General features: G+C 41.2%; 1 protein-coding gene across 5 annotated transcripts in view; it reads right to left on the bottom strand.

The window, feature by feature from the left end:
- Positions 1 to 27,037, bottom strand: part of CCDC171 (coiled-coil domain containing 171) — a 369,406-nt gene that overhangs the window by 330,363 nt on the left and 12,006 nt on the right. For all 5 annotated transcript variants that reach the window (XM_057498705.1, XM_057498704.1, XM_057498703.1 and 2 more), the window contains one exon: positions 17,113 to 17,248. In XM_057498705.1, the coding sequence (XP_057354688.1) occupies positions 17,113 to 17,248 (136 nt within the window). The remainder of the gene's footprint in view (positions 1 to 17,112; positions 17,249 to 27,037) is intronic.

The following is a 27,037-nucleotide window of genomic DNA, read 5'->3' as shown; positions in this document are numbered from 1 at the left end:
AATGCTATAGAAAAGCACACGGAGTAAGTTTTATAAAACAGTAAAGTTGTTACGATAGTTCAAAGAAGAGCAAAATTATTTATCACTCGTAGGAGAGAAAGAGATGGTGGATGAAGGAAAATGCTAGAAATATATCATGTAGGAGAGCACTGAGCTACTACACCAGGCTAGAAATTGATGGTCCAATTATCAAATGAGAAAAGACAAAATAATTTCTGAAGAGCAACATCAGAAATTACCATAAGTAGCTGTTAATATGTAGAGTACAGAGAAGTTATACTGTTTTTCAAATATAAAGAGAATAATAATTTCCATTTTTAAAAATTTTACAAAAGTAAACATCTTCAAAACACTTATACTTAGAAAATAAGAATTTACAAATTTGTTTTAATGAAGAAAAAAATCATAAAACTTTAGTTACATATTCAAGATAATTTTGTTTGTTTCAGAATCACTCCATCCCTTCCAGCCCAATCTCTCTTCCCTATGAGAATAAACTTGTTACCACATGGGCATTCCCAACTGTGTGGGTCATCTACCTATTTACCCTCAGGTCTGCTTCCTATCCTGCTCCAGCTCTGCTCTGGATTGTAGGAACTGTATTTCCCAGGCTCCTTGACAACTGGCTTCTCAGTAGTCAAAAGTTTGGTGAAAAAAGGGCACTTGTGGTTGTTAGGGTTCGGGACTCCGGGGCTTCTCCAGAGAACAAACCACACAGGTACGGAGATGTAAATCCAAGCAAAGTCTTTATTCAGCCAGCTAGCTGGGGCCTATAGCACCTCCCCTGACACACAGGTCGAGTCTGAGCTGTCGACCCCCAAGCAACTTTAGGTATAGATTATATAGGATTTCCACAGCCATTGCACCAAAGCCCATACATTACCACAACCAATGAATTTAAAACACATCCCATACTTTAACCAATAAAGTTGAAACGGGGACCCGCCGCTTGCCTGACCTTTGCACGAGCATTCCTTAACATCTTGTCACGAGTTTCATCCCCCTTAGGGTATGGAAACTGGGTGGCTCTCGCTCTAGGGTGTTTCCTGCATTCCTTTACATTCCCCCCTTTTCTTGACTAAACTGAGGAATCTTCCACAGCGGCATCTAGGGCCTGATACCTTTGACGAAGGACTAAAAGTTGGACAGTGCCAATCCTTTCCCGCACAAACCTAACAAGCCTGTTAATTATGCATGGGCCAATCGTAAGCAGCAACAGCAGGATGACCAGTGGCCCTGCAATGGCCGAGAGGAGGGTAGCGAACCAAGGTTTGTATTTGAACCAAGACTCAAACCATCCTTCACTACTTTCATATTCTCTACGTCTCTTCTCTAGATCTTTCTTCAGTTTAGCCAGGGAGTCTCTCACTGCACCTGTTTTGTCTACATAGAAACAACACTCTTCCTTTAAGGCTGCACACAGCCCACCTTCTCTTAAGAACAGGAAGTCCAGGCCTCTTCGGTTCTGTAGAACCACCTCCGACAAGGAAGTGAGGGATTGCTCCAGGTCTGACATTGTCTGTCGGAGTTGTTCTAGGTCCCTATCAATTGCCAGCCTCAGGGCTGTAAGCCCCTGTTCCCGAGTTACAAGGGCTGCGACCCCAGTGCCTGCCCCTGCTATCTCTAGGGAGAAGAGGGCCCCAATTGTCAGGGCAGTAACTGGCTCCCTCTTTCTCCGGTGGGGGCTCAGCACTTCTTCCCAAAAAGAAAGGAGGGATTCATGAGAACGACATATTAGGCGAGGTAGAATGGCCACGAGCACACAAAACTCACTGCTAGCATTGAACACAAGGGTGGATAGGGCCGGGGTGAGGCCTGTCTTTGAACAGAGCCACCAACCTGAGGAGGGTATAATCCACTTTCCTGGCTCCCACGTGGTGTTATTATAGGAGGAGCATAACTGACTCTGGGTGGTAGGGACTGTGCCCACACATGTACCAGCGATTGAGACCTGAGCGATCGTAAGTCCCCTCGGTCCCCTGTCCCAAGGAGTGGGATAGGAGTCGTTGATGGTGTAGGAGCCATTTATCCCGACTGCCTCATAGAAGGGGGGTGAACCTGGGTAGCATAACCAACAGGGATCAGTGAAGGAGGGAGTGGTGTGGTTCAGAGTTTCTGCTACTGCCTGCACCATCTCCCACAAGGGGTTATCTAACCCGGACGGACCCAAACCCGGTGTTCCTGCGGGTTCTGGAATCAGCTTCACAGATGTGGTTCCCTCGAAAGTCCATATTAAGGCGCTTATCAGCAGGATCCCCTTCATCTTCGGCTTAGGTGTAGTTTTAGAGGATTCGCAGGATGCTGCTGCACCTTCCACTCTTCCTTGCGGGCTCCTGGATCCTTATGAGGCAGGACCTTCCGAACATGGGTGTGATGCACCCAGGGAGCGATACCACCTACCTTGAGGGCAGTGGGGGTGGTAAACAATACAACGTAAGGTCCCTTCCACCTGGGCTCGAGTGTCCTCACTCGGTGTCTCTTGACCCACACCATGTCCCCTGGGACTATGCCATGTTCTGGGCTCGGAATCTTCCTGCCCTCATAATATGCTCTAATCAGGGGCCAGATTTCCTGTTGCATTTTAGCGAGAGCTTGCAACACATTCAGGTAGTCAGGGGCTGGGTCCCCTGCCCCGGAAAGCTGTACTCGCCGAGTTATGGGTGGAGGAGCCCCATACATTATCTCAAATGGAGTTAAACCATGTACATAGGGGGAGTTTCGAGCACGGAAGATGGCTAAGGGAAGGAGGGTCACCCAGTCCCCGCCAGTCTCTAATACCAATTTAGAAAGGGTCTCCTTCAAGGTCCGATTCATTCTCTCTACCTGCCCAGAGCTTTGTGGGTTATAAGCACAATGTGACTTCCAATCTACCCCCAAAGCCTGGGCCAGTCCCTGCAGGATCTTGCTAACGAAAGCTGGGCCGTTATCTGAACCTATGGCTTCAGGGACCTCATATCGGGGGATAATTTCTTCAATTAATCTTTTTGCTACTACCTGGCTTGTCTCATGCTTGGTTGGAAAAGCCTCTACCTACCCTGAGAAGGTATCTACTATAACTAGCTAATACTTGTACCCATACTTCCCTGGTTTTACTTCGGTGAAGTCTATTTCCCAGCTCCTCCCGAGAGTCCTCTCCCTTTCCGAGTACCTGTCGGGTGGGGCCCTCTTAGGGCTGGTTTCAGCATTGCACAGCTGCTGCATTCTCTCGTGATCTGACGAGCTGTCTCATTCTGGTGGGGAAACACCAACTGCGCAGACTGGAAAAGGCTGAGCAGTTTTTTCCAGCCTAGATGGGTGGACTTATGCAGATTAGCAAGCATGTACTGTCCTAATGCTTCTGGCAGGGTCAATCTACCTTCTTGGTCCCTACTCCAATTTCTCTCCTCAAACACTCGACCCGAGACTTGTTTCCTAATCCACTCAAGATTCTGAGGGGAATACTCAGGTTTGGGTGGCAAGGCGGGCAGTTCAGGTATGGGTACCTCGAGGGCTGCAAGTACAAGGGAGTCCGAGAGGGCCGCCCTCCTAGCCTCCGCATCAGCATGTTTGTTGCTGATGGCCTCAGGCGTCTTCTTTGATTGGTGGCCCGGTACATGTATAACTGCTACTGCCTTCGGTTTTTCGATAGCAGCCAGTAATCTTTGGACTTCTTGTAGATTCCTCAGCTCCTTTCCTTCTGCGGAGCGGAATCCTCTTTCTCGGTAAATGGCACTGTGGACATGGACAGTGCCAAAGGTATATCTGCTATCTGTGTAGATGTTGGCCCACTTGCCTTCTGCTCTCTCCAGGGCCTCAGCAAGAGCAATAAGTTCCGCCTTCTGTGCTGAGGTGCCAGGGGGCAGGGCTGCGCTCCAGACTACTTCCCCCTCGTGGGTCACCACCACTGCCCCTGCTCTCCTGACTCCCTCCTGCACAAAGCTGCTCCCATCTGTGTACCAATTTAGCTCACAGTTTGGTAATGGTGTGTCCTTCAAGTCTGCTCGCATCTGGATAATTCCGGAGAGGATGTCTCTACAGTCATGGATGGGGGTCGACAGATCTGGGTCCGGCAGAAGGGTGGCAGGATTTAAGGTCACAGGGTCGGAGAAGGCAATTCGTGGAGAATCTAGTAGGAGCCCTTGGTAGTGGGTGAGTCTTGTATTCGTCATCTATTTTCCTGGAGGATGCCTGAGGATCCCCTCCACAGTATGTGGGGCTGTTACTCTCAAGTTCTGGCCAAAAGTGAGCTTGTCTGCCTCTTTTACCAGTAGAGCAATGGCTGCTAGGATGCGCAGACAAGGTGGCCATCCGGAGGCCACGGGGTCTAGTCGTTTGGACAAATAGGCCACAGGTCTTTTCCATGGGCCTAGCTGCTGAGCCAAGACTCCTTTACCAACTCCTTTCTTTTCATCTACAAACAAGATGAAGGGTTTTTCTGGGTCTGGCAAAGATAAGGCGGGGGCCCGGAGGAGAACTTCTTTTAGTCTGTCAAAAGCCTCTTGTTGTTCTTGAGTCCATTGCCAGCCCTGCCCTTCTTTGGTCGCCTCATATAGCGGTCGGGCTATTTCTGCATACCCTGGAATCCAGAGCCTGCAGAACCCGGCTGAGCCAAGAAATTCCCTCACTCCCCGGGGTGAGAAAGGGATGGGGATAGTCAGAATAGTTCGTTTCATGGCCGGCGTTAGCCACCTGGCTCCGTTAGATATTTTGTACCCCAGGTAGATCACTGACCTTTGACAGATGTGGGCTTTCTTGGCACTGGCTTGATATCCCAGTTCGCCTAGTTCAGCCAACAAGTTCCCTATGGCTTCTTCGCACTCCTCATGGGTTTCTGTGGCCAGCAACAAGTCATCCACATACTGCAGCAATGTCACGCGGGGGTGGCTCCTGCGAAAGGGCTCCAGGTCCTGGCTTAGGGCTTCATTGAATAAAGTGGGAGAGTTTTTGAAACCCTGTGGCAGTCTAGTCCAGGTAAGCTGCCCGTTTCTTCCTCCCCCTGGTTCCTGCCACTCAAAGGCAAACAAAGGCTGACTAACTTCAGAAAGGGGGATACTGAAGAAGGCATCTTTCAGGTCCAGAGTAGTATACCACACATGTGAGGGTGGCAGGTGGCTGAGCAAGGTGTAAGGGTTGGGCACTGTGGGGTGGATGTCCTCGATCCTTTCATTAACCTTTAGCAAGTCTTGCACCGGTCGGTATTCTCTGCCGCCAGGCTTCCTTACTGGAAGCAGGGGCGTATTCCATGCAGATTGGCAGGATTTAAGGACTCCAGCCTCTAACAGTCTGTGGATATGGGGTGCTATCCCTTTCCTAGCCTCTTCCGGTATTGGATACTGCCGGACTCGGATGGGCAGGGCCGCGGCTTTGAGCTAAACAACAACTGGGGGCAGATGTTTGGCGAGACCAATTCCTCCGGTTTCGGCCCATGCAGAAGGGAACTTCTGCAACCAAGAGTCTATTTCTCCCTGGCCCCCCTTTTCTTGATCTGCCTGAAACAGGCGATGCTCATCGGCTAGGGATAGGGTTAGCACATGCACCGGTTGTAGGGACTGCCCTTCTTTGTCCATGATCTTTATCCCTTCGGGTTCAGAATGAATGCGCGCCCCGACCTTTGTCAATAAGTCTCTGCCCAGTAACGGTGCGGGGCTTTCGGGTACAACCAGGAATGAGTGAGAGACCTGATGTCTTCCTAGGTCCACTTTTCTATTAGTAGTCCAGGCACATTTCTTGGACCCTGTTACTCCCTGGACTACACTTGTGCATCTTGGGTTTAGAGGACCATGGGCTTGGTTGAGAACTGAATACTGTGCCCCCGTATCTACCATGAACCCAATAGGAGTCCCCTCCACACACATGGTTACCCAGGACTCGGGGAGGGGTGCCAAGTCCCGTCCCCGTCAATTCTCCTCTCCTAGGTGCAGGGTCTTAACGGGGTTCCCTCCTCCTTGTTCCTTCCTTTTGGGGCATTCTTTTCCAGTGCCCATATCCCTTACACAGGGCGCACTGATCTCATCCTAGCCGGGATGGGCGGGGTCCCTTTCTTCGAGGAGATCTAGGGCTCCCCTTTACTCCAGCTAAGAATATCCTAGCCATCTCCTCTCTCTGCTTCTTGTTCTCCCTCTTCTGAAATTCTCTGTCTTCCTTCCTATTTCTCTCCTGCACTTCCCATTTCTCTTTCTTCAGCCTTTCTTCCCTATCTTCCGGAGTCTCTCTAGCATTGAAGACTTTCTCCGCTTGCTGCAGCATTTCTCTAATAGAGATCTCTCCTAAGTCATCCCGCTTGTGGAGTTTCCTCCGGATATCGGGGGTTGCCTGGTTGATGAATGAGAGGACTACAGCTGATCTGTGTTCCTCTGCCTCTGGGTTTATGGGGGTATATTGCCTGTAAGCATCAAACAGCCTCTCCAGATACGCAGCCGGGCTTTCCTTTTCTCCCTGAACAATAGTTTTTACCTTAGCTAGGTTAGTGGGCCGTCTGGCGGCCACCTGGAGACCAATCATCAGAGTCTGGCGGTAGATCCGGAGACGCTCCCTACCTTCTGCAGTCCCAAAGTCCCAGTTTGGGCGTGTAAGTGGTAACGCCTCGTCAATGATGGACTGGAGGGTAGTAGGTCTTCCATTTTCTCCGAGGACATTTTTCCTGGCTTCATTGAGGATGCGCTCTCGCTCTTCCATTGTGAAGAGGGTGCGGAGCAACTGCTGGCAGTCGTCCCATTTGGGACAATGGGTGAACATAATGGACTCTACCAGACCTATAAGACACTTGGGGGTCTTCTGAGAAGGGAGGGTTCTGAGTCCTCCAATTATAAAGGTCACTAGATGAAAAGGGCCAATACTGATATTGCTGAGCTCCGCCCGGACCGCCTGCACCATTGGCACGCACGGGCAGAACCGGCATTGCTTCTTCTGAGGTGGAGGAGGGGGCCTCCCCTTCTTGCTCCCTCGCCCCTCGAGGTCTCAACTGCATTCCTCCCGCTCTACCTGGCGCCCAGCATGGAGCCAGGGTGGGAGAGCATGAGGAAGCTCTTTCCAGCCTCCTGCCTTCTCCTGCTGAAGAGTCTGGGGAAGCTGTGGCCGCCAGATCCCTGCTGGGCTCCCCAACCTCATTCTCTACCCCTCCAGCAGCTTCACCCCCTTCTCCTGCATACGGGGGTGGCCACTCAATCGGCAGAGGGGGGTATAGGGGGGAACTGTCAGGGAGAACAGGCGGCACACTCGGGTGCACAGGGTTTCTAGCCCTATGATCAGGGGGTTTTAGATCTTCCTCTATGACAGGGGCAACTAAGACGGAGGTTTTTAGTGGGTCAGTGTGAAATTTCCCCACCAAAAAAGGCCTCAGCCAGGAAGGGGGATTCTTGGCCAAATTTTCCCAGACAAGAATATAGGGAAGCTGGTCAGGGTGGCCCTCAGGGTCTGGCCGGGAGATAACGGCTTTGACCTTGCCAATAAGGTCCAGGGAAAGAGACCCCTGGGTCGGCCAGCCTACTCCAAAGGAGGGCCACTCAGCTGAACAAAAGGTATCAAGCTTACTTTTCTTGATACTAAGACTCATGTTTAGGGCCTGTTCCTTGACCTTCGGAAAGTGGGAAAGGATCAGACCTTTAGGAGTAGCCTGAGTCTGGCCCATGGTAAATAATGCAAGGAAGACAAAAGGCGAAAAGTAGAAGTGCCACTTTAAACAAGATGATGACTGGTGTATGTGCTTGTGGACGGGTGCCTGTCGTTGCACAGTTTTTCTTCTGTGGGGGACGCGAATTTATCTGGGATTCGCGGCTGTGACCCCCTTATCCTGTCACGGGAGTCTTCCAGCAGCGGGCGCCCTAATGGCTCTTAATTGCCCAACCCGTGCCCGCAGGGGAATGATTTAGTGGCAGAAAGGAGGAACGGAGAGAACAGGAACAGGAGAGCCTCAGAGTAAGAGAAACTTAAAGGGAAAAGCGGAAAAAGAAATATAAACCAATACACAATAAAACAATCAACAATAACACCAAACACACACACCACATTTGATCGCACTCGCTCGGACCGGTCCTTCTCTCACCTGGTGCACACCACACTCACCACTTTCAGGATCCTCAAAAACTCTTGTGATTCTCCCAAAAGGCGTCCACTCGGACTGCCGCAGGGTGACGAGCTCGATCCTTTCCTCCTCGGGCGCCAGGTTCCTGCCGATCGGACTTCCCTTCCTAAGGCCGAATCACTCCGACCTTAGGGCCAGGATTGGTTACCTGGGCTTCACCCAGGGTCACTAACCTGGGGGCCGGGACTACCAACCCAGACTTCCTTACTCGGGATCACTAACCCGAGACCAGACACGGGATGGCGACTCCTGCTTTATACTGGATTTATGCAGACACGAGGGGGCGAACCTCGAATTACACTGCCCCGTCCGGACAATCAGACCTTGCCTCCAGCTGTCCCTTGTTCTCCGGGAAGTCACTCGGATCCTGGACGAGCCCCCAAAATGTTAGGGTTCGGGACTCCGGGGCTTCTCCAGAGAACAAACCACACAGGTACGGAGATGTAAATCCAAGCAAAGTCTTTATTCAGCCAGCTAGCTGGGGCCTACAGCACCTCCCCTGACACACAGGTCGAGTCCGAGCTGTCGACCCCCAAGCAACTTTAGGTATAGATTATATAGGATTTCCACAGCCATTGCACCAAAGCCCATACATTACCACAACCAATGAATTTAAAACACATCCCATACTTTAACCAATGAAGTTGAAACGGGGACCCGCCGCTTGCCTGACCTTTGCATGAGCATTCTTTAACGTCTTGTCACGAGTTTCGTCCCCCTTAGGGTATGGAAACTGGGTGGTTCTCGCTCTAGGGTGTTTCCTACATTCCTTTACAGTGGTATACTTGAGAGCAAGAGAAGAGAAGCCAGGGTATTTCTCCCACTCTAGACCTAACTCAAGGCAGCATCTCTGTCTTCCCTATGGCTACAGATCCTTCTGGATAATCCATCCCTCCACGAGCCTTGCTCTCTTTAAAACAGTTCTGGCTTTTGTCAACCTTAGGAGTGGAAGCAGCTTTCTAAACGTTGTGACCCTCTGGGTTGCCATAACATCCCCTATTTGTCTTTTCAGCTCTTCTAGTACCTCTGAAATCAATTCCCTCTACTAATGTCCCTTTGTTGAAAGACTTAAGAGTGAAAGACCTAGATCACAATTGTTTAAATTATCATGTGCAGTTGTTTAGAATAGTGTCAGCTGAGGACAAGACTTTGGAAATTAAGTTGCACCTGCACTTGACTATTATGGAAGCACCATTTACACAAGACCTGTAGAGTGGGAAGACGAAGTCTGACTATGCTAGAGAATTTATAAAAACCAAGTGATAATCTTAGGGCCTTAGGATCTTCAGCTCAAGACAGACAGAAAACCAGAGAGTTTCTGTGTTGACTTTAAGAGTCTCTTACTTCTTATGAGGACTGCATAATTACAGAACAAGTTGAATGAATGGCCTCACCAAGTTTCTAATGTTAAGATGATATGTATCATTTGGGCATTAAGTAGGAAGGAAGGAGATGGAATGAGGGTTTGGAATTAGACAAACTTCCAAACTGTAAAGTCCCCAAGCCCTCCTAAACATCTCTTACCAACAAAAGCAGCTTCTCCTCCCTGTCTGAGGTAATTCCCCTTTCCTTAATAAAAGACTTAGTAATGGCCATCCCTGAAGCAATGTCTTACATTTGCAAGACCCACCTTCACCACACACTGTCACCATAATCTCAGATCTCGGTATGCCATAGGAGGAGAAATGCACTTTCTGCTCCAGGAGAAAATAACATACAGCAAAAGAAATGCAAGACCTTGCTAATCTTGTATTAGGAACCTGCAAAGCATATTTAGAACTACTTTGGATTTAATCAGCTAGCTCTTACAGTTTGCTTGGATGAGTAATGAATTAAGTTGTACTCAACATCAGCCTACAATCACTTAATAAGGTCAAAATGCCAGTACTTTACTGACATAAAATGGAGATTTTAAGGAGGTAGAAATGGCTTTATAAACCTCCCCTTCCCCCAACTGCATCCTCTTTGAGAACCCAAAGGGCATTCTTTTCCTAATTAAAATGCTATGAAATACACTGGAGCAGACAGCACAAGCTTGAAAAGCTCTGGTGGCTAACATCTATATGCCAGAGATAATAGTAGAGGGTGGAGATAATGGTGGGACATGTCACAATTGAGATGGACTCCCCCATTTCTATCAAAATATGAATTCCAGAGTAGCAAGCCAAGTGGTGGCAAGGTGAGCACAGTTACTATAATGGGCAGCAGGAGTACAGTAGCAATTATAGCATTTGGCCTCCAGGTAATTGCAGGGATATCTAATTGATCAGGGTGTACATAGGAATTAAAAAGATGGGCAGCCTTCTAAAGCAGCAATGGCCAATAGATATACAATGCAAGTCTCATGTGTAATTTTAAATATTCTAGTAGGAATATTTTAAAAAGGAAAAGGAAAACATGTGAAATTAATTTTAAAATAGTTTAACTAACTGAATAATATCCAAGATTATCTCTATTTCAGCATGTAATCAATATGAAAAATTATTAGTGAGATATTTTATATTCTTTTTTGTACTAAGTTTATGAAATCCAGCATTTAACATTTATAGAACATCTAATTCAGACTCATCACATTTCAAGGTCAAAAGACATGTGACAAGTGGTCACCATATTGGAGAAGCTCTTCTGAAGCATTATTTGATCTAAACAAAGGAAAAACAAAAAAAGCTAAGTCTACTGGGCGGAATCATGACTTGAGCCTCCAAAATATGGACTCATACCTTTCCATCAGTTTCCAGACACCTTTACTAAAGCCCCTTGTGGCAGAACTGAAACAAGAATACACTGTAAATCTTCCCACAAGCCCTTCCCAATGAGCAAGGTAGGAGCTTTGAACTGGAGACTGATATGTACTGTCTCCCCTACAAGATCCAGGAAATAAAGGGTGAAAGTGGGAGTGGCCTCTCTCTAATAACCTAGCCTCTAATAACTCACTTGAGTTTTTCCCTCTTTGAAACTTTGGGCTTTGATCTTTTAAAGAGATCTTAATTCCCAAAGACTGAATACTTCCACAAGGTGACTGATTCATTTTGATACATGCTACGACATGGATGAACCTTGAAAACATTATGCCAAGTAAAATAAGCCAGATACAAAAGAACAAATATAGTATGGTACCACTTACATGAGGTATCCATCTAGAATATACAAATTCACAAAAACAGAAAGTAGATTAGAGGTTACCAGGGGCTCGGGGGAGGCAGAGCTGAGGAGTTATTGTTTAACGGGTACACATTTCTGTTTGGGATAAAAAATTTTGAAAGTAGATACTGGTGATAGTTGCACTATGAATATAAGTAAAGTCACTGGATCGTACACTTAAAAACAATTAAAATGGCAAAGGTTATCTTACATACATTTTACCCCAATAAAATAATGTCAAAAAAAACCCCACCAAATTGGAAGCTGAGAGTACCCCTAGGCTAGTTTTGGGCTTCTTATGCCAATGAAACAAAAGGCAAAGAAAAGAGTTACTATATTGGCAAGGGCAACTAATCCTGATCACCAAGAGGGTAGTGCAGCAGGGAAAGCACAGAGGCCTGGGGATTCACTGACGTGACGCTTAGTACTTCCATCTCTAAAGAGATTCCACAGAGGCAGCACCATTAAAGAACCAGACTCTTCAAGAATGAAGGTTTGGTCGCTCCACCAAGGGAAATGCTGGCAGAGGGTAAAAAGAACATGCAACCAGTTGTGGAAGAAGTGATGAATATTAACTTACAACCTTAGGACTAGTTCTAGTAACAAAGAAGAGGTGCGGCAGCTCTGGATAAATGTTATATATATCTGTTAGTGATTCTTTTCTCTGTTCCTCTGTTCCTCTCTTCTGGCATTATAAAGAAGGTTGGTAATGTTTAACTTTTCAATTATATTCATAAGGCACCAAATTATAAGGATCTGACAGTGAGAACATGTACCATCCATGAGATGGATGCAGTGACTAATGAGCCTTTGTGCCGCCCATTCTGGGGAGAGCAAAAGCACCTTTATAGAGATCGCACCTGAGTCACTATGCAGGAACAATACTATTGTAGGGGAATTACACATGCTAGAAGAGTGATATGAATGCAGAAGAGCAAAAGATGGGACTGCCAATCACTGGCCATTTGATCCATTCCCAACCCCTCCTTTTGCTCTACTCTACTGTATCACAGGAACTAAAATTCCCATCTTCCATTGCCAAATGGCTCTACTTCTGGGAGCAGCTCTGGCAGTAGCTGCATCTCTTTTGAGGTTCCAGCTCCCATCCCCACCATCCAAACATCCCAACACTGCCTTAACAGTGTATGCCTCCCACCAGACAGCCCCAGCTTCTGGACTCTGGTCCCATCACCTCCTACTTGCCCTCTGGCCTACAAGTGGTGGTTACTTCCTGCTGTTACTAATCTCCAGACCTCATCATTCCTTGTTTGGATTCCTAGGGCTTCCATCAGCTGTACAAGCAATTCCCTCTATTAATGTCCCTCTTTTTGCCTGACTGGACTTTATTTGATTTCCAGAGCTACCCACATAGCTGACAGACATATATGCTCTGCTCAGAGGCTGTTTTCTAACTTAAAGTTCAACATGCACTGAAACGTGCAAGAGCATCAGAATGGCATCTCCCTCCTTTCAAAAACACATCTGCCTTCTCATTAGTCTTTATACCCAACCAGCTATCTTAGAACCTTTTCTCCATGTAATCTTCCTTTATGCCCTCTCCAGCATGTCTCAGCCTCTAAAAGAAAGGTTTTCCAACATTTTTACGCCATGACCCTCTTCAGCAATCTAGCAAAGCCTTCTCAGAATAATATAATTAAATGCATTTTTAAAAAATATACAGGATGACAATCAAAGTATGAAAACAAATATATAACACAAAAACAAATTTGTGATGTGATTATGTACTTCTTTTATAACATTAAATAACAAGGTCTACTCGCAGGTCAGTAACTACCATAAGTTCAAAGTAATGACAAGTATAAACAATATTTCAAAATATTTGCAATAACTGAATTGTGATATATATCTATTATTTCCACTAATGATAAAGTCAATACAAAAGTATTGCTAAGACTACTAATGCTTGTTGTTAAGAGGACTAACTGGGTCAAGCCTTTCAGAACTGAAAGAAATACTTAATGTAAATTAGAGATTAATAAGTATAAAGAGGACTAACTGGGTCAAGCCTTTCAGAACTGAAAGAAATACTTAATGTAAATTAGAGATTAATAAGTATAAAAATATAATTTTTCCCTATCCAAGTATAAAGATTCCTTGATTTCTGTTTCAAGGATGCCAGCTTAAGAACCCCAAGAAGATGGGCTGGAAGATACAGAAGTAACCTAAGTGTCCATCAGTAAATGAATGGATAAAGAAGATGTGGTACATATACATAATGGAATATTATTCAGTCATAAGAAACAAACAAATCCTACCATTTGCAAGAGGGTATTATGCTCAGTGAAATAAGCCCGGCAGAGAAAGACAAGTACCAAATAATTTCACTCATTTATGGAGAATATTAACAAAGCAAAACTGAAGGAACAAAACAGCAGCAGACACAGACTCCAAGAACGGACTAGCAGTTACCAAAGGGAAGGGGTTGAGGATGGTGGGTGGGGAGGGATGGATAAGGGAATTAAGGGACATTATGATGAGCATACATAATGTAGGGGGGTGTCACGGGGAAGACAATATAGCACAGAGAAGATAAGCAGTGGCTCTATAGTATCTTACTAGGCTGATGGACAGTGACTGCAATGGGATGTGGGGGGACTTGATAATATGGGTAAATGTTGTAACCACAATGTTGCTCATGTGAAACGTTCATAAGATTGTGTATCAGTTATAAAAAAAAAAAGACAGGCTGGATCAGTCAAACAACATCTACAGGTCCCGAAACCTAAAAAGCCTACTGCTTGGTCATAGGTTTCCAGTACCTTTTGGTTAAAAAAAGTTACATTGCTCTTCTTTATAGTCTCCCAACCTCTTTCCTCTAGAAGATTTTTTTCCTCTATCATCACTGCCTGCGCCTATGAGCTATCTCAATAGCTGCACAGTCTCTTGTCCTGTTTCACACATGTATTACTATGCTCAAATGATTCTCAGAACCACTGCAACAATGAAAACCTGGTGGCGTTGTCCCACCCCAATCATCCCCATCAGTGCCACTCAGTCTCATCTGGAAGCTATGAGTCTACAAACAACTCTTCCCTCCACACACTCTGTCTACTAATAAATCTTCTCAACAGTAATCTATTATGTCTATATCTAGCAAAGAAAATTGAGACTCAAAAATATTAACTTGTCCAAGAACCCATAACAATAAAATTCCTAATGAAGTCATTTTAAAGGTATTATTATTTACTGAGTCATAATTGACATATAACATGTTTCAGGTAACAATGTAATCATTTGATATTTGTACATATTGTCAAAATGATCACCACAATAATTATAGTTAAGATCTGTCAATATACATAGCTGTATTTTTTTTTCTTGTGATGAGAACTTTAAGATCTACTCTCTTAGTGACTTTCAAATATGCAAAATAGTATTAACTACTGTCACCATGCTGTACATTACAAACCCATGACTGTTTTATAACTGCAAAGTTGTACCTTTTCACCTCCTTCAACTATTTTGCCCCATCTACACCCAACCTCTGACAACCACCAATTCATTCTTTGTATCTATGAGCTTGGTTTTTGGTTTTGTTTTCTTAATTTCATATACAAGTGAGATCACATGGTTTTTGTCTTTCTCTGTCTGACTCATTTCACCTAGTGTAATGCCCTTAAGGGCCATCCACATTGTCACAAATGGCAAGATTTCCTTTTTACTTTATTAAGGTATCATTGATATATTCCTATGAAGGTTTTGCAAGAAAAACAATGTGGTTGCTACATTCACCCATATTATCGAGCCCCCCATACCCCACTGCAGTCACTGCCCATCAGTGTAGTAAGATGCCAGAGTCACTACTTGTCTTCTCTGTGCTACACTGTCTTCCCCATGACAACACCCCCACACCATGTGAACTAATCATAATACCCCTCAATCCCCTTCTCCGTCCCTCACCACCCACCCTCCTCTACCCCTCCCTTTTGGTAACTGCTAGTCCATTCTTGGAGTCTGTGAGTCTACTGCTATTTTGTTCCTTCAGTTTTGCTTCATTGTTATACTCCACAAATGAGGGAAATAATTTCCTTTTTTATGGCTGAATAATATTCCATTGCTATGTACATATGTGCACATGCATATATACACATATATGTGTGTATCACATTTTTTTTATCCATTGATCCATTAATGAGCACCTAGGTTTTAAAGATCTTTTGTGCCAATCACCCAGCATGATGCGTATCAGCATTAAGAGTATCTGGTAAGGCAAATATATAGCATTAGTTTTTAGATAGTTTCATTCTTCTCTGCCTTACTTTATAATGGGCATATCTGGAGATCGCATGGCTAAAAAAATTACTATACAATATGGGTAAAATCATAACTGAAACAATAAAAATGAGTTGTAATATAAACCTGGAGATTAACCAATTATAACTGCCTGTTTTGAGAAACATCTCTTTCTTCCCTGAGATAATTTCTCTCTCTTTAATGTGAACACATATTTCAAAAGAGAGATATCTAATGACAACTGCTAAGAGAAATCTGATGAAAACTACAAATATATGTGAAGGAATATATTTAATAGATTAATGATTATCATGACACTAATATTCTCATTTAAAATTCATATTTGGTTTTAAAAATACATTTTGGAGATTATGAACAATTAGCATACATTTAATAAATACTAGTTTATATTCAGTACATAATATTACAATGTAAAGAAAAGCAATTACTTCAATTACCTCTTTCAAATTACATCAATTGCCACTAAAAATACAAATAAAATAGTCATGATTCATTCCTTGTTATTTTAATTAAAAACCACTGCTCCTTAAATATCCTGAAATAAATCACACAGCCACTAAAGACCTACTGTGTGTCAGTAAGCAAAGTGAGACAGGCAGACGCTAAGCACAGTCACTGCTCAGCTCTCAGGAAGCTTGTAGACTAAAGAATAGGTCTTCATGAGATAAATGTTTCAGCTCTCAAACATGACAGCAACATTTTATGGGACAGCAAAGCAAAGAGTAATCAGTTTCACTTAGGGAGGCTTTAAAATGTTTCCAGACAGACCAGCATCAGAATTTAGCAAAAAGGGAAGGAAAACACACTGTTTAACTGTCAATAAATTACAGCTACTATTATAGTGACAGGAAACCTCACAAATTTTATTTCACTTAATTATCACAACAACCCTTTGGGACAGCATTTCACCATGAGAAACCAATAATGTATAGTATAAATAACCTGCCCAAGGCCACATATCTTACAAATGGAAGGGCCAACAGTGAGTCCAGGTCTGTGCAACTTAATATTCTTTCTACTATACCAGTCTGCCTAAAATGAGCTTTAAATAGAAAAAAAGGAGAAAACAGAGAAAAAACACAACAGTAGAGACATAAAGATGATTCATGAATTACCTGAGAAGGAAAGATAACTACTGTTCTTGGAATATATATACATATGAAACACATATATTTAAATACTTATACACAAAGTAATAAAGTAAAAGATACAATAAAACAAACAAAAACTAAGATAATTTGTGAATTGTACTATGATTAAAAATTCCATACACAAATCTACTTATTTAAGAAAGATTGTTCCACAATCAAGACCATTAGGAACCTACATTGAAATTTTTAAATGTCTGGTTTATAAATCCTTTAGTCACCAAACATATTCACCAACTTATCAAGTTTGACCCATTAATTAAAATAAATTTAAGAGAACAAACAAACATACATAATAATTCATTGAATTTCTACTTTTAACACTCTTATACAATTCCAGTATATAAAAAAACATGTTTTATTATAATTCCCTTAAGTACAAGAAAGTTATGGTGCTAAATGGGTAAATATTAAACATGGAGTTTGTAATAGAAAATTAATCTAATCAAATTCTACTTTTACATTATTTGAGAGGAAAATAAAGTCTACCTCTGCATTGTGCTTAGCTGTTATCTCTAATTTTTCTTTCTTAGCATGATGGAGTTTCCTTCTGAGATCAGCAGTAATATCCAAGTCTGTTTCACTTTTAAGCACTTGTTTTACATTAGATGAGGCATTCTTCAACCTATAAAATGAGATCATAAATAAATATAGTTCTCATTTAGTATATTCTCAATATTTCTTCGATTTCTGATAACTTATTTTTTTAAAAAACACAGGGAATGTAGCCAGAGACGGGTAAGATTCCTCAAGGGAGGAACAACCTAAGACAGGCACAGTTGCAGGGGGCCATCTGGTGAGAAAATGGGGAGCAGCAGAGGTGAGGCTTAGAACCTCCCCCCTCATGTTCTGAGAGAAATCTTCTGCATACATGGATGTTTATTGCCCTCGTCTAGCTCGGATTAACACATAGTCTACAGGCACACACCTGATCATCTACATTTGCTCTCTTACAACACTAAACTCTGTTTTCTACCTTTATCTCGTATCTACCTACCACTTCAGCATTTTATTAAAAATAATAATAATGGAGAAATGTGGTATCCACATATAAATCAAGTTTAAAAATCAAATGAGTATTCATATTTGAACTGTGTATAGTTCATAATGCATGAACAAAACCGAAAGCTTCTGTGATGACTGCCCTTGCACTGTTCACCATGTAACTTATTCACTATGTAAGAATTTGTACTCCATGTAAGAATTTGTTCGTTATGCATCAGAAGATTGGAGACTGACGAAAATTAGGCTTGGGGTGGATTAATGATTGTGCATTGAGTATTGACCCCCCTATACAGAAATTTATTGTGGTTAGCAACTATTTGATCAATAAATATGAGAGATGCCCTCACAAAATATATATATATATATATATATATATATATATATATATATATATATATATATATATATAAACACACTTCCAATTGTAAAATAAATAAGTAACCGGGATGTAATGTATAGCATAAGGAATATAGTCAAAATATTGTAACAACTTGGTATGGTGATACCTGGTACCTAGAATTATCATGTATATAAATGTTGAATCACTGTTGTACACCTGAAACTAATGTAATGCAATACTGTTGTCAACTACCCTTCAATAAAAAAAAAAAAAAAAAAACACAGGGAATGTGATATGGTCCATGCCCTAAAGACACTTACAGTCTAGTAGAAGATGTTGTTTTCAAAAGCTAGATAGAAATGCAAAGCAATATGACTAGAAACTAGCCACTAGCCACTGGGAAACCACTACATTATTCAAGACTGGCATTTAAAGGCTTTCTGGACGTATCACAAGCTGGGTAGTTTTGAAAAATATTCAGTTATTTCCTTTTTTACCTTTTTAAATAATATATTTTACTTATTACAATGTAACATATTGAGACAGGGACCGTGGGCTTAGAAATAGGGTGAGGGCCTCCGGAAAAAGCAAGGCAAGATATTTACAGTCAAAGCAATGTAACAGTGTAAAGTCCCTATGGAAACTCTGTGTTCAGCATTATGCAAACTCAAGGTCAGACTAATTCTCTAGGGTAAAGATACTAGATTAGGAATATAGACATCTTCAGTGAGATCAGTTAAAAGTCAAAAGGCCAGGAGCAACTTGGAATGTTTGAGTGTTCTGCAAGGGTATCTCAGCATAACCCGTGACTTCACTGTAAACAGCCCGAGCAAACAGACAACAACCCAGCCCATGTTGAGGGAGGGGCAGGTGGTAAAAGTCCACACCTAAGCCTTTTTTTTCACTTCCCAAAAATCCTCAACTACCTATAAATCCCCTAGACAATGCAGCACCCCCCGGCTCTCCTATTTCCTCCTGGCATGAGCCAGGAGCTCTTTCCTCTCACTTTATTTCTAAATAAAGACTCTGCCCTGGCTCTCCTACCTTGACTGTTCGTGAAGACACATTCTTCAGCTTTGTGAACAAGAACTCTGGCATCAATATTACAAAAAGTAAAATTACAGATAAGGGAATATATATAACTGCTTAAAAATGAAAGACTAAAGCATTCTCTCTCCCCAAAATTAAAATTAAAATAACATCAAAGAATTTAAAGGTATAAATCCACAAGGAGAAAAAGCACAGACGATGAGATAATAATGCATTAGAAGCTAGAAAGCAGGTGGACAAGTGGTACTGACTTACATAAGAGTTGAATTCAAAGGTACAGTGAGGAAAACAACCTGATTTACATCGGAGCCCCACAAAGCTCAGTTCACTGGCAAACCTTTTGAAAATGGGGTACAACTAGAACAGAAAACAGGAGAACTGGCTGAAAGTCTGCCAAAGAACTAATGAGACCCTCAGATCCTCTACCCTATGCACTATACCACTGGGTACTGATGTGATCTCTTCCCCACTCTGGCATAACACTAGGTAGGGATTTATTCCCTGGAAAGGATAAAATAGAAGGTCTCTGGATTAGAGACATAAGATACAAATGGACTAAGGACTCCATCCTAAAAACAAGAGACTCAAGTAAAAAGTTATATAACAAATAAGAGCTCTGGTCTTCTAACACTTCTTGTCTGCCAGAACAATGACAATCAAACAGATGGGAAAGGTCCTCCCTGAAGAATCTAACCAGCAAGGTGAAAAACATCTTAAGATGCTGACCCTGTTAGGCAGGAAAATAGATAAGAGCAGGGTGGAAAGAGAATAAGGTCAGTAAAACCCCCTAGAAAGGATTCAGTTAACCAGTTAAAACTAAAAAGCCAGAAAAGACTCAGGGTTAGAGTTAAGCAGTTAAAGCTCAAAAGGTCAACAACAACTTGGCCTTGAATGCTTGAATATTCCCCAGATAAAGAGAAGTATCTGAGCACATCCGATGTCTTCATTGTGCCATTGTAAGATTTACTCTAGCCTGCTAAAAGGCCCACCTATAAACAGCATAATAAAGACAGGGAAATCCCACCTTAAAGCCAAAACTGAATTTTTTTTAAAAACCAGGAAGTTAAGAAGAAAAATTCTTAACATACTCTTTAGCAAACAAATAACTCTGCCCACCTTGGAGGAAGGACAGACAGTTTTGATTGATATGCTCCCAAACCAGGAAGCTGTTATCCTGGGAGGGAACCAAAGCAGTAAATTTCTTGTGTTATGCTAATTTTGCAGAGTAACTTAAAGGACTGATAAACTTAATGTCTCATCAAAGATACTTGAGACCACTTAACAAGTCCATACCACAAGCCTTTTTTTTCTTTATTAAGGTATTATTGATATACACTCTTATGAAGGTTTCATATGAAAAAACAATGTGGTTACTACATTTACCCATATTATCAAGTCCCCACCCATACCTCAATGCAGTCACTGTCCATCAGTGCAGCAAGATGCCACAGATCCACTATGTGCCTTCTCTGGGCTACACTGTTCTCCCTGTGATCCCCCACAGCATGTGTACTAAACATAATACACCTCCATCCCCTTTTCCCTCCATCCCCTTTTCCCTCCCTCCCCACCCACCCTCCCACACCCCTCCCATTTGGTAACCACTAATTCATTCTCGGAGTCTCGGAGTCCGCTGCTCTTTTGTTCCTTCAGTTTTGCTTCATTGTTATACTCCACAAATGAGGGAAATCATTTGGTAGTTGTCTTTCTCCTCCTGGCTTATTTCACTGAGCATATTCTCCAGCTCCATCCATCTTGTTGCAAATGGTAGGATTTGTTTCTTTCTTATGGCTGAGTAGTATTCCATTGTGTATATGTACCACTTCTTCTTTATCCATTCATCTACTGATGGACATTTAGGTTGCTTCCATATCTTGGCTATTGTAAAAAGTGCTGCGATAAACACAGGGGTGCATATGTCTCTTTGAATCTGAGAAGTTGTATTCTTTGGGTAAACACCAAGGGGTGGGATTCCCAGGTCAAATGGTATTCTATTTTCAGTTTTTTAAGGAACCTCCATATTGCTTTCAACAATGGTTGAACTAGCTTACATTCCCACCAGCAGTGTAGGAGGGTTCCCCTTTCTCCTCATCCTTGCCAGCATTTGTGGTTCTTAGTCTTTTCGATGGTGGCGATCCTTACTGGTGTGAGGTAATATCTCGTTGTGGTTTTAATTTGCATTTCCCTGATGATTAGTGATGTGGAGCATCTTTTTATCTGTCTGTTGGCCATCTGAATTTCTTCTTTGGAGAACTGTCTCCTCATATCCTCTGCCCATTTGTTAATTGGGTTATTTGCTTTTTGCGTGTTGAGGAATGTAAGTTCTTTATATATTTTGGATGTTAACCTGTTGTCAGATATGTCATTTACAAATATATTCTCCCATACTGGAGGATGCCTTTTTATTTATTAAGCTATTATAAACACAGTGTGATGATTCTTTATTTCTCTCCCTTCTTATTCCTCCTCCTCCATTCTTTATATATTAGGTGTTTTATTCTGTACTCTTTTGTGCTTCCTTTGACTCTTTTGTGAATAGTTTATTTTATTTTTTGCCTTTGGTTAGTATTTGCTTGGTCTGCTTTCTTTGCTCTGATTTTATTTTCTCAGGTGACATCTATTCAGCCTTAGGAGTGCTTCCATCTAGAGCAGTTCCTTTAAAATACCCTGTAGAGGTGGTTTGTGGGAGGCAAATTCCCTAGACTTTTGCTTGTCTAGAAATTGTTTAATCTCTCCTTCATATTTAATGATAATGGTGCTGGATACAGTATTTTTGGTTCAAGGCCCTTCTGTTTCATTGCATTAAATATATCATGCCATTTTCTTCTGTCCTGTAAAATTTCTGTTGAGAAATCTGATGATAGCCTGATGGGTTTTCCTTTGTAGGTGATCTTTTTTCTCTCTCTGGCTGCCTTTAATACTCTGTTCTTGTCTTTGATCTTTGCTATCTTAATTATTATATGTCTTGGTGTTGTCATCCTTGGGTCCCTTGTGTTGGGAGATCTGTGGGCTTCCATGATCTGAGGGACTATTTCCTCCCCCGGTTTGGGAAAGTTTTCATCAACTATTTCTTCAAAGACACTTTCTATCCACAGTCGCAGGGGGGCCATCAGGTGAGAAATTGGGGATCAACAGAGGTGAGGCTTAGAACCTCACCCCCCCTGTTCTGAGAGAAATCTTCTGCATACGTGGATGTTTTGTTGCCCTTGTCTAGCTTGGATTAATACTTAGTCTATAGGCACACACCTGATCATCTACATTTGCCCTCTTACAGCACTAAACTATGTTTTCTACCTTTATCTTGCATCTACCTACCACTTCAGCATTTTATTAAAAATAATAATAATAATAAGGGAGAAATGTGGGATTCACATATAAATCAAGTATAAAAATCAAACGAATAATCATAATTGACCTGATTGTTTATAGTTCATGATGGGTGATCAAAACCGAAAGTTTCTGTGATGACTGCCCTTGCACTGTTCACCATGTAAGAACTTATTCACTATGTAAGAACTTGTTCACCATGTAAAAACTTGTTCGTTATGCTTCAGAAGATTGGAGACTGATGAGAATTAGGCTTGGGGTTGATTAATGATTGTGCATTGAGTCCCCTATACAGAATTTTATTGTTGTTAACAACCATATGATCAATAAATATGAGAGATGCCCTCTCAAAAAAAAAAGACACTTTCTATCCCTTTTTCTCTCTCTTCTTCATCTGGTACTCCTAATGTGGATATTGTTCTGTTTGGATTGGTCACACAGTTCTCTTAATATTCTTTCATTCCTGGATATCCTTTTATCTCTCCCTGCCTCAGCTTCTCTGTATTTCTGTTCTTTGATTTCTATTCCATTAACAGTCTCTTGTACCTCATCCAGTCTGCTCTTAAGTTCTTCCAGAAATTGTTTCATTTCTGTTATCTCCCTCTGACTTCATCCCTTACCTCTTTCATATTTCTTTGCAGGTCCATCAGCATGGTTATGACCTTTATTTTGAATTCTTTTTCAGGAAGATTGGTTATATCTATCTCCCCAGGCTCTCTCTCTCAGGGGTTGTCCGGGTGATTCTTGACTGGACCAAATTCTTCTGCCTTTTCATGGCGATAGAGGTAGTTGTAGGCAGGTAGCGCATGTGTCAGCTGGGAGAACAAAGTCCCTTCCTGCTTGCTGGTCAACTTGCCCTAATCCACTGCCTGTGTCGGTTACCCACATATGGGGAGCAGCCTCCAGGTTAATCCCCTGAGCTGCTGTGGGCATGTATCTCTAAATAAAAGCCTCTCCCTGGCTCTCCTACCTTGGGTGTTTGCGAAATTCATTCTTCAACTCCACAAACAAGAACCCTGGCATAAACTACATAAAACAGACACAAGCAATTAAAACTAAATGATGATATTCTGCAGTGGGAAGTCAATACACAATGCATAAACCTGGAAAATAAAATAGAAATAGAAAAATACCTTTAAAAGATATAGATTTTAAAAATCGTCTCAGAGAGTTGAAAATGGTTATTTCTAGGGTTTAAGAAAGCAATTTGTCTCAAGAAAATTAGTACTGTTACTTTTTGTAACAACAGTAGATTAGCCTTGTAAAGCAATTATATTATTTAAATAATGTACATAACTAGCTTTAATTTTTTTTAATAAGACTAAACACAATAGAATCAATGAAACCAAAACTTGGTTCTTTAAAAAGATCAACAGAAAGGTTACCATTTGGCTAGACTGACAAAGAAAAAAGGAAAATAATTCAAATTATAAAAATTAAGAATGAAAGAAGACATGATATTACCAACCTAGAATGAATATAATAAATACTATGAACTTTAAGCCAAGAAATTAGATAATTTAGATAAAATGGACAAATTCCCAGAAAGGCAGAAATTACCAAAACTGCCTCAAAAAGAAATAAATTCTGAATAGACTTATAACAGGTAAGGATATTAAAATGATTTTTAAAATTTAACCAGAAAGAAAGCCCAAGTCCAGATGTCATCACTAGCAAATCCTGCCAAACCTTTAAAGAAGAAATAATACCAATCCTCACATAAGAAAAGAAGGAAACACTTCACAACTCATTCTATGATTACAGCATTACCTAATAACAAACAAGACAAACAGTAAAAGAAAAAGTATAGCCCTAATCCCTCAGAATAGAGATGCAAAAAATCCTCAACAAAACATTAGCAAACTAAATCCAGAAACATCTTAAAAGGTTACACACTATGACCAAATGGGATTTATTCCCAAAGAGAAAATTGGTATAACATCTGAAAATCAATTGATACAGTATTTTACTAAAATAAAGGACAAAAATTACATGATCGTTTCATTAGATACACAGAAAGCATTTGACCAAATCCAACATTCATGATAAAAACTCCCAACAAACAAGGAATACAAGGAAATTTCCTCAAACTGATGAAGGACATCTATGAAAAACCTGGAACTAGCATCACACTTAGTAATGAAAGACTGAAAGCCTCTCCTAAGACTTGGAACAAAACAAAGATGTCTGCTATGAATACTTCTATTCAAGACTGTATTGGAGGTTCTAGACAGTGTGGTCAAAAAATAATAATAATAAGGCATATATATTAGTTGAGAAGAAGTAAAGTTGTCTTTAATCACAAAGAACATGACCTTATGAGAATATTCTAAGAAATCCATCAAGAAACAAAAAGATGAATTCAGCAAGGTCATGGAATTTAAGATCAAGATACAAAAATTAATTATATTCCTACATATTAACAATGAACAATCCAAAAACAAAATTAAGAAGATAATTCCACTTACAACAGCATTAAAAAATAAATAAAATAGATTTAGGATTAAATTTAACAAAAGAAGTAAAACTTCTACACTGGATAATAAAAATTGTTGAAAGAAATTGAAGACCTAAATAAATGTAAAGACAGTCTACATTGACATCAGGTATTAGAAGATTCAAAATTATAAAGATGGCAATTCTCCCTAAATTGATCTATATATTCAACATAATTTCTACCAAAATCCCAGGTGTATTTCACAGAAATTGACAAGCTGACTCTAAAATTTATAAGGATGAGCAAAGGACTCAGAATCACCAAAACAGTCTTGAAGAAGAGTAAATTGGAAGACTTTTCTTTCCTAATTACAAAACTTACTATAAAGCTACAGTAATCAAATCTGTGGAATTGAATTAAGAATAGACAAGTACATCAGTGTACCAGAATTAAGCTCCAAGAAATAAACTCATACATATAAGGTCAATCAATTTTCAACAAAGGTGTCAAGGCAATTCAATGTGGAAAGAATAGCCTTATCAAAAAATGGTATTGAAACAACTGGATATCCACATGCAAAATACTAATTTAAACCCTTACCACAAAATATAAATTAAAAAGTAACTCAAAATGGAACACAGACCTAAATATAAGAAAATTATATTATATAAAATTATACAATTTATAGAAGAAAACATAGGAGAAAAGTCATGACCTTAAGTTAGGCAAAGATTTCTTAGATATGAAATGAAAAGCACAATCCATAGAGGAAAAGAATTGGACTTCATAAAAATTTTAAATATTTGTACTTCATCAAACTGTCAATATTTGCAGACAACATGATATTGTACATAAAAAAACCCTAAAGACTCCACTCCAAAACTACTAGAACTGATATTGGAATATAGCGAGGTTGTAGGACACAAAATTAATACACAGAAATCTGAGGCTTTCCTATACGCTAACAATGAACTAATAGAAAGAGAAACCAGGAAAACAATTCCATTCACAATTGCATCAAAAAGGATAAAATACCTAGGAATAAACCTAACCAAGGAAGTGAAAGACCTATACCCCGAAAACTATAAGACATTCTTAAGAGAAATTAAAGAGGACATTAACAAATGGAAACTCACCCCATGCTCTTGGCTAGGAAGAATTAATATAGTCAAAATGGCCATCCTGCCCAAAGCAATCTACAGATTTAATGCAATCCCTATCAAATTACCAACAACATTCTTCAATGACCTGGAACAAATAGTTCTAAAATTCATATGGAACCACCAAAGACCCCGAATAGCCAAAGCAATCCTGAGAAGGAAGAATAAAGAGGGGGGGATCTCGCTCCCCAACTTCAAGCTCTACTACAAAGCCACAGTAATCAAGACAGTTTGGTACTGGCACAAGAACGGAGCCACAGACCAGTGGAACAGAATAGAGATCCCAGACATTAACCCAAACATATATGGTCAATTAATATACGATAAAGGAGCCATGGACATACAATGGGGAAATGACAGTCTCTTCAACAGATGGTGCTGGCAAAACTGGACAGCTACATGTAAGAGAATGAAACTGGATCATTGCCTAACCCCATACACAAAAATTCGAAATGGATCAAAGACCTGAATGTGAGCCATGAAACCATAAAACTCTTAGAAAAAAACAGGCAAAAATCTCTTGGACATAAACATGAGCAACTTCTTCATGAACATATCCTCTCAGGCAAGGGAAACAAAAGCAAAAATGAACAAGTGGGACTACATCAAGCTGAAAAGCTTCTGTAAAGCATAGGACACCATCAATAGAGCAAAAAGGTATTCTACAGTATAGGAGAATATATTCATAAATGACAGATACAATAAAGGGTTGACATCCAAAATATATAAAGAGCTCATGCACCTCAACAAACAAAAAGTGAACAATCCCATTAAAAAATGGGCAGAGGAGCTGAACAGACAGTTCTCCAAAGAAGAAATTCAGATGGCCAACAGGCACATGAAAAGATGCTCCACATGGCTTGTCATCAGAGAAATGCTAATTAAAACCACAATGAGATATCACCTCACACCAGTAAGGATCACTGCCATCCAAAAGACAAACAACAACAAATGTTGGCAAGGTTGTGGAGAAAGGGCAACCCTTCTACACTGTTGGTGGGAATGTAAATTAGTTCAACCATTGTGGAAAGCAGTATGGAGGTTCCTCAAAAAGCTCAAAATAGAAATACCATTTGACTCAGGAATTCCACCTCT

Source organism: Manis pentadactyla, chromosome 3 (genome assembly GCF_030020395.1).
Source record: "Manis pentadactyla isolate mManPen7 chromosome 3, mManPen7.hap1, whole genome shotgun sequence".
Taxonomy (NCBI): domain Eukaryota; kingdom Metazoa; phylum Chordata; class Mammalia; order Pholidota; family Manidae; genus Manis; species Manis pentadactyla.
This window is presented reverse-complemented; position numbering and strand designations above follow the sequence as displayed.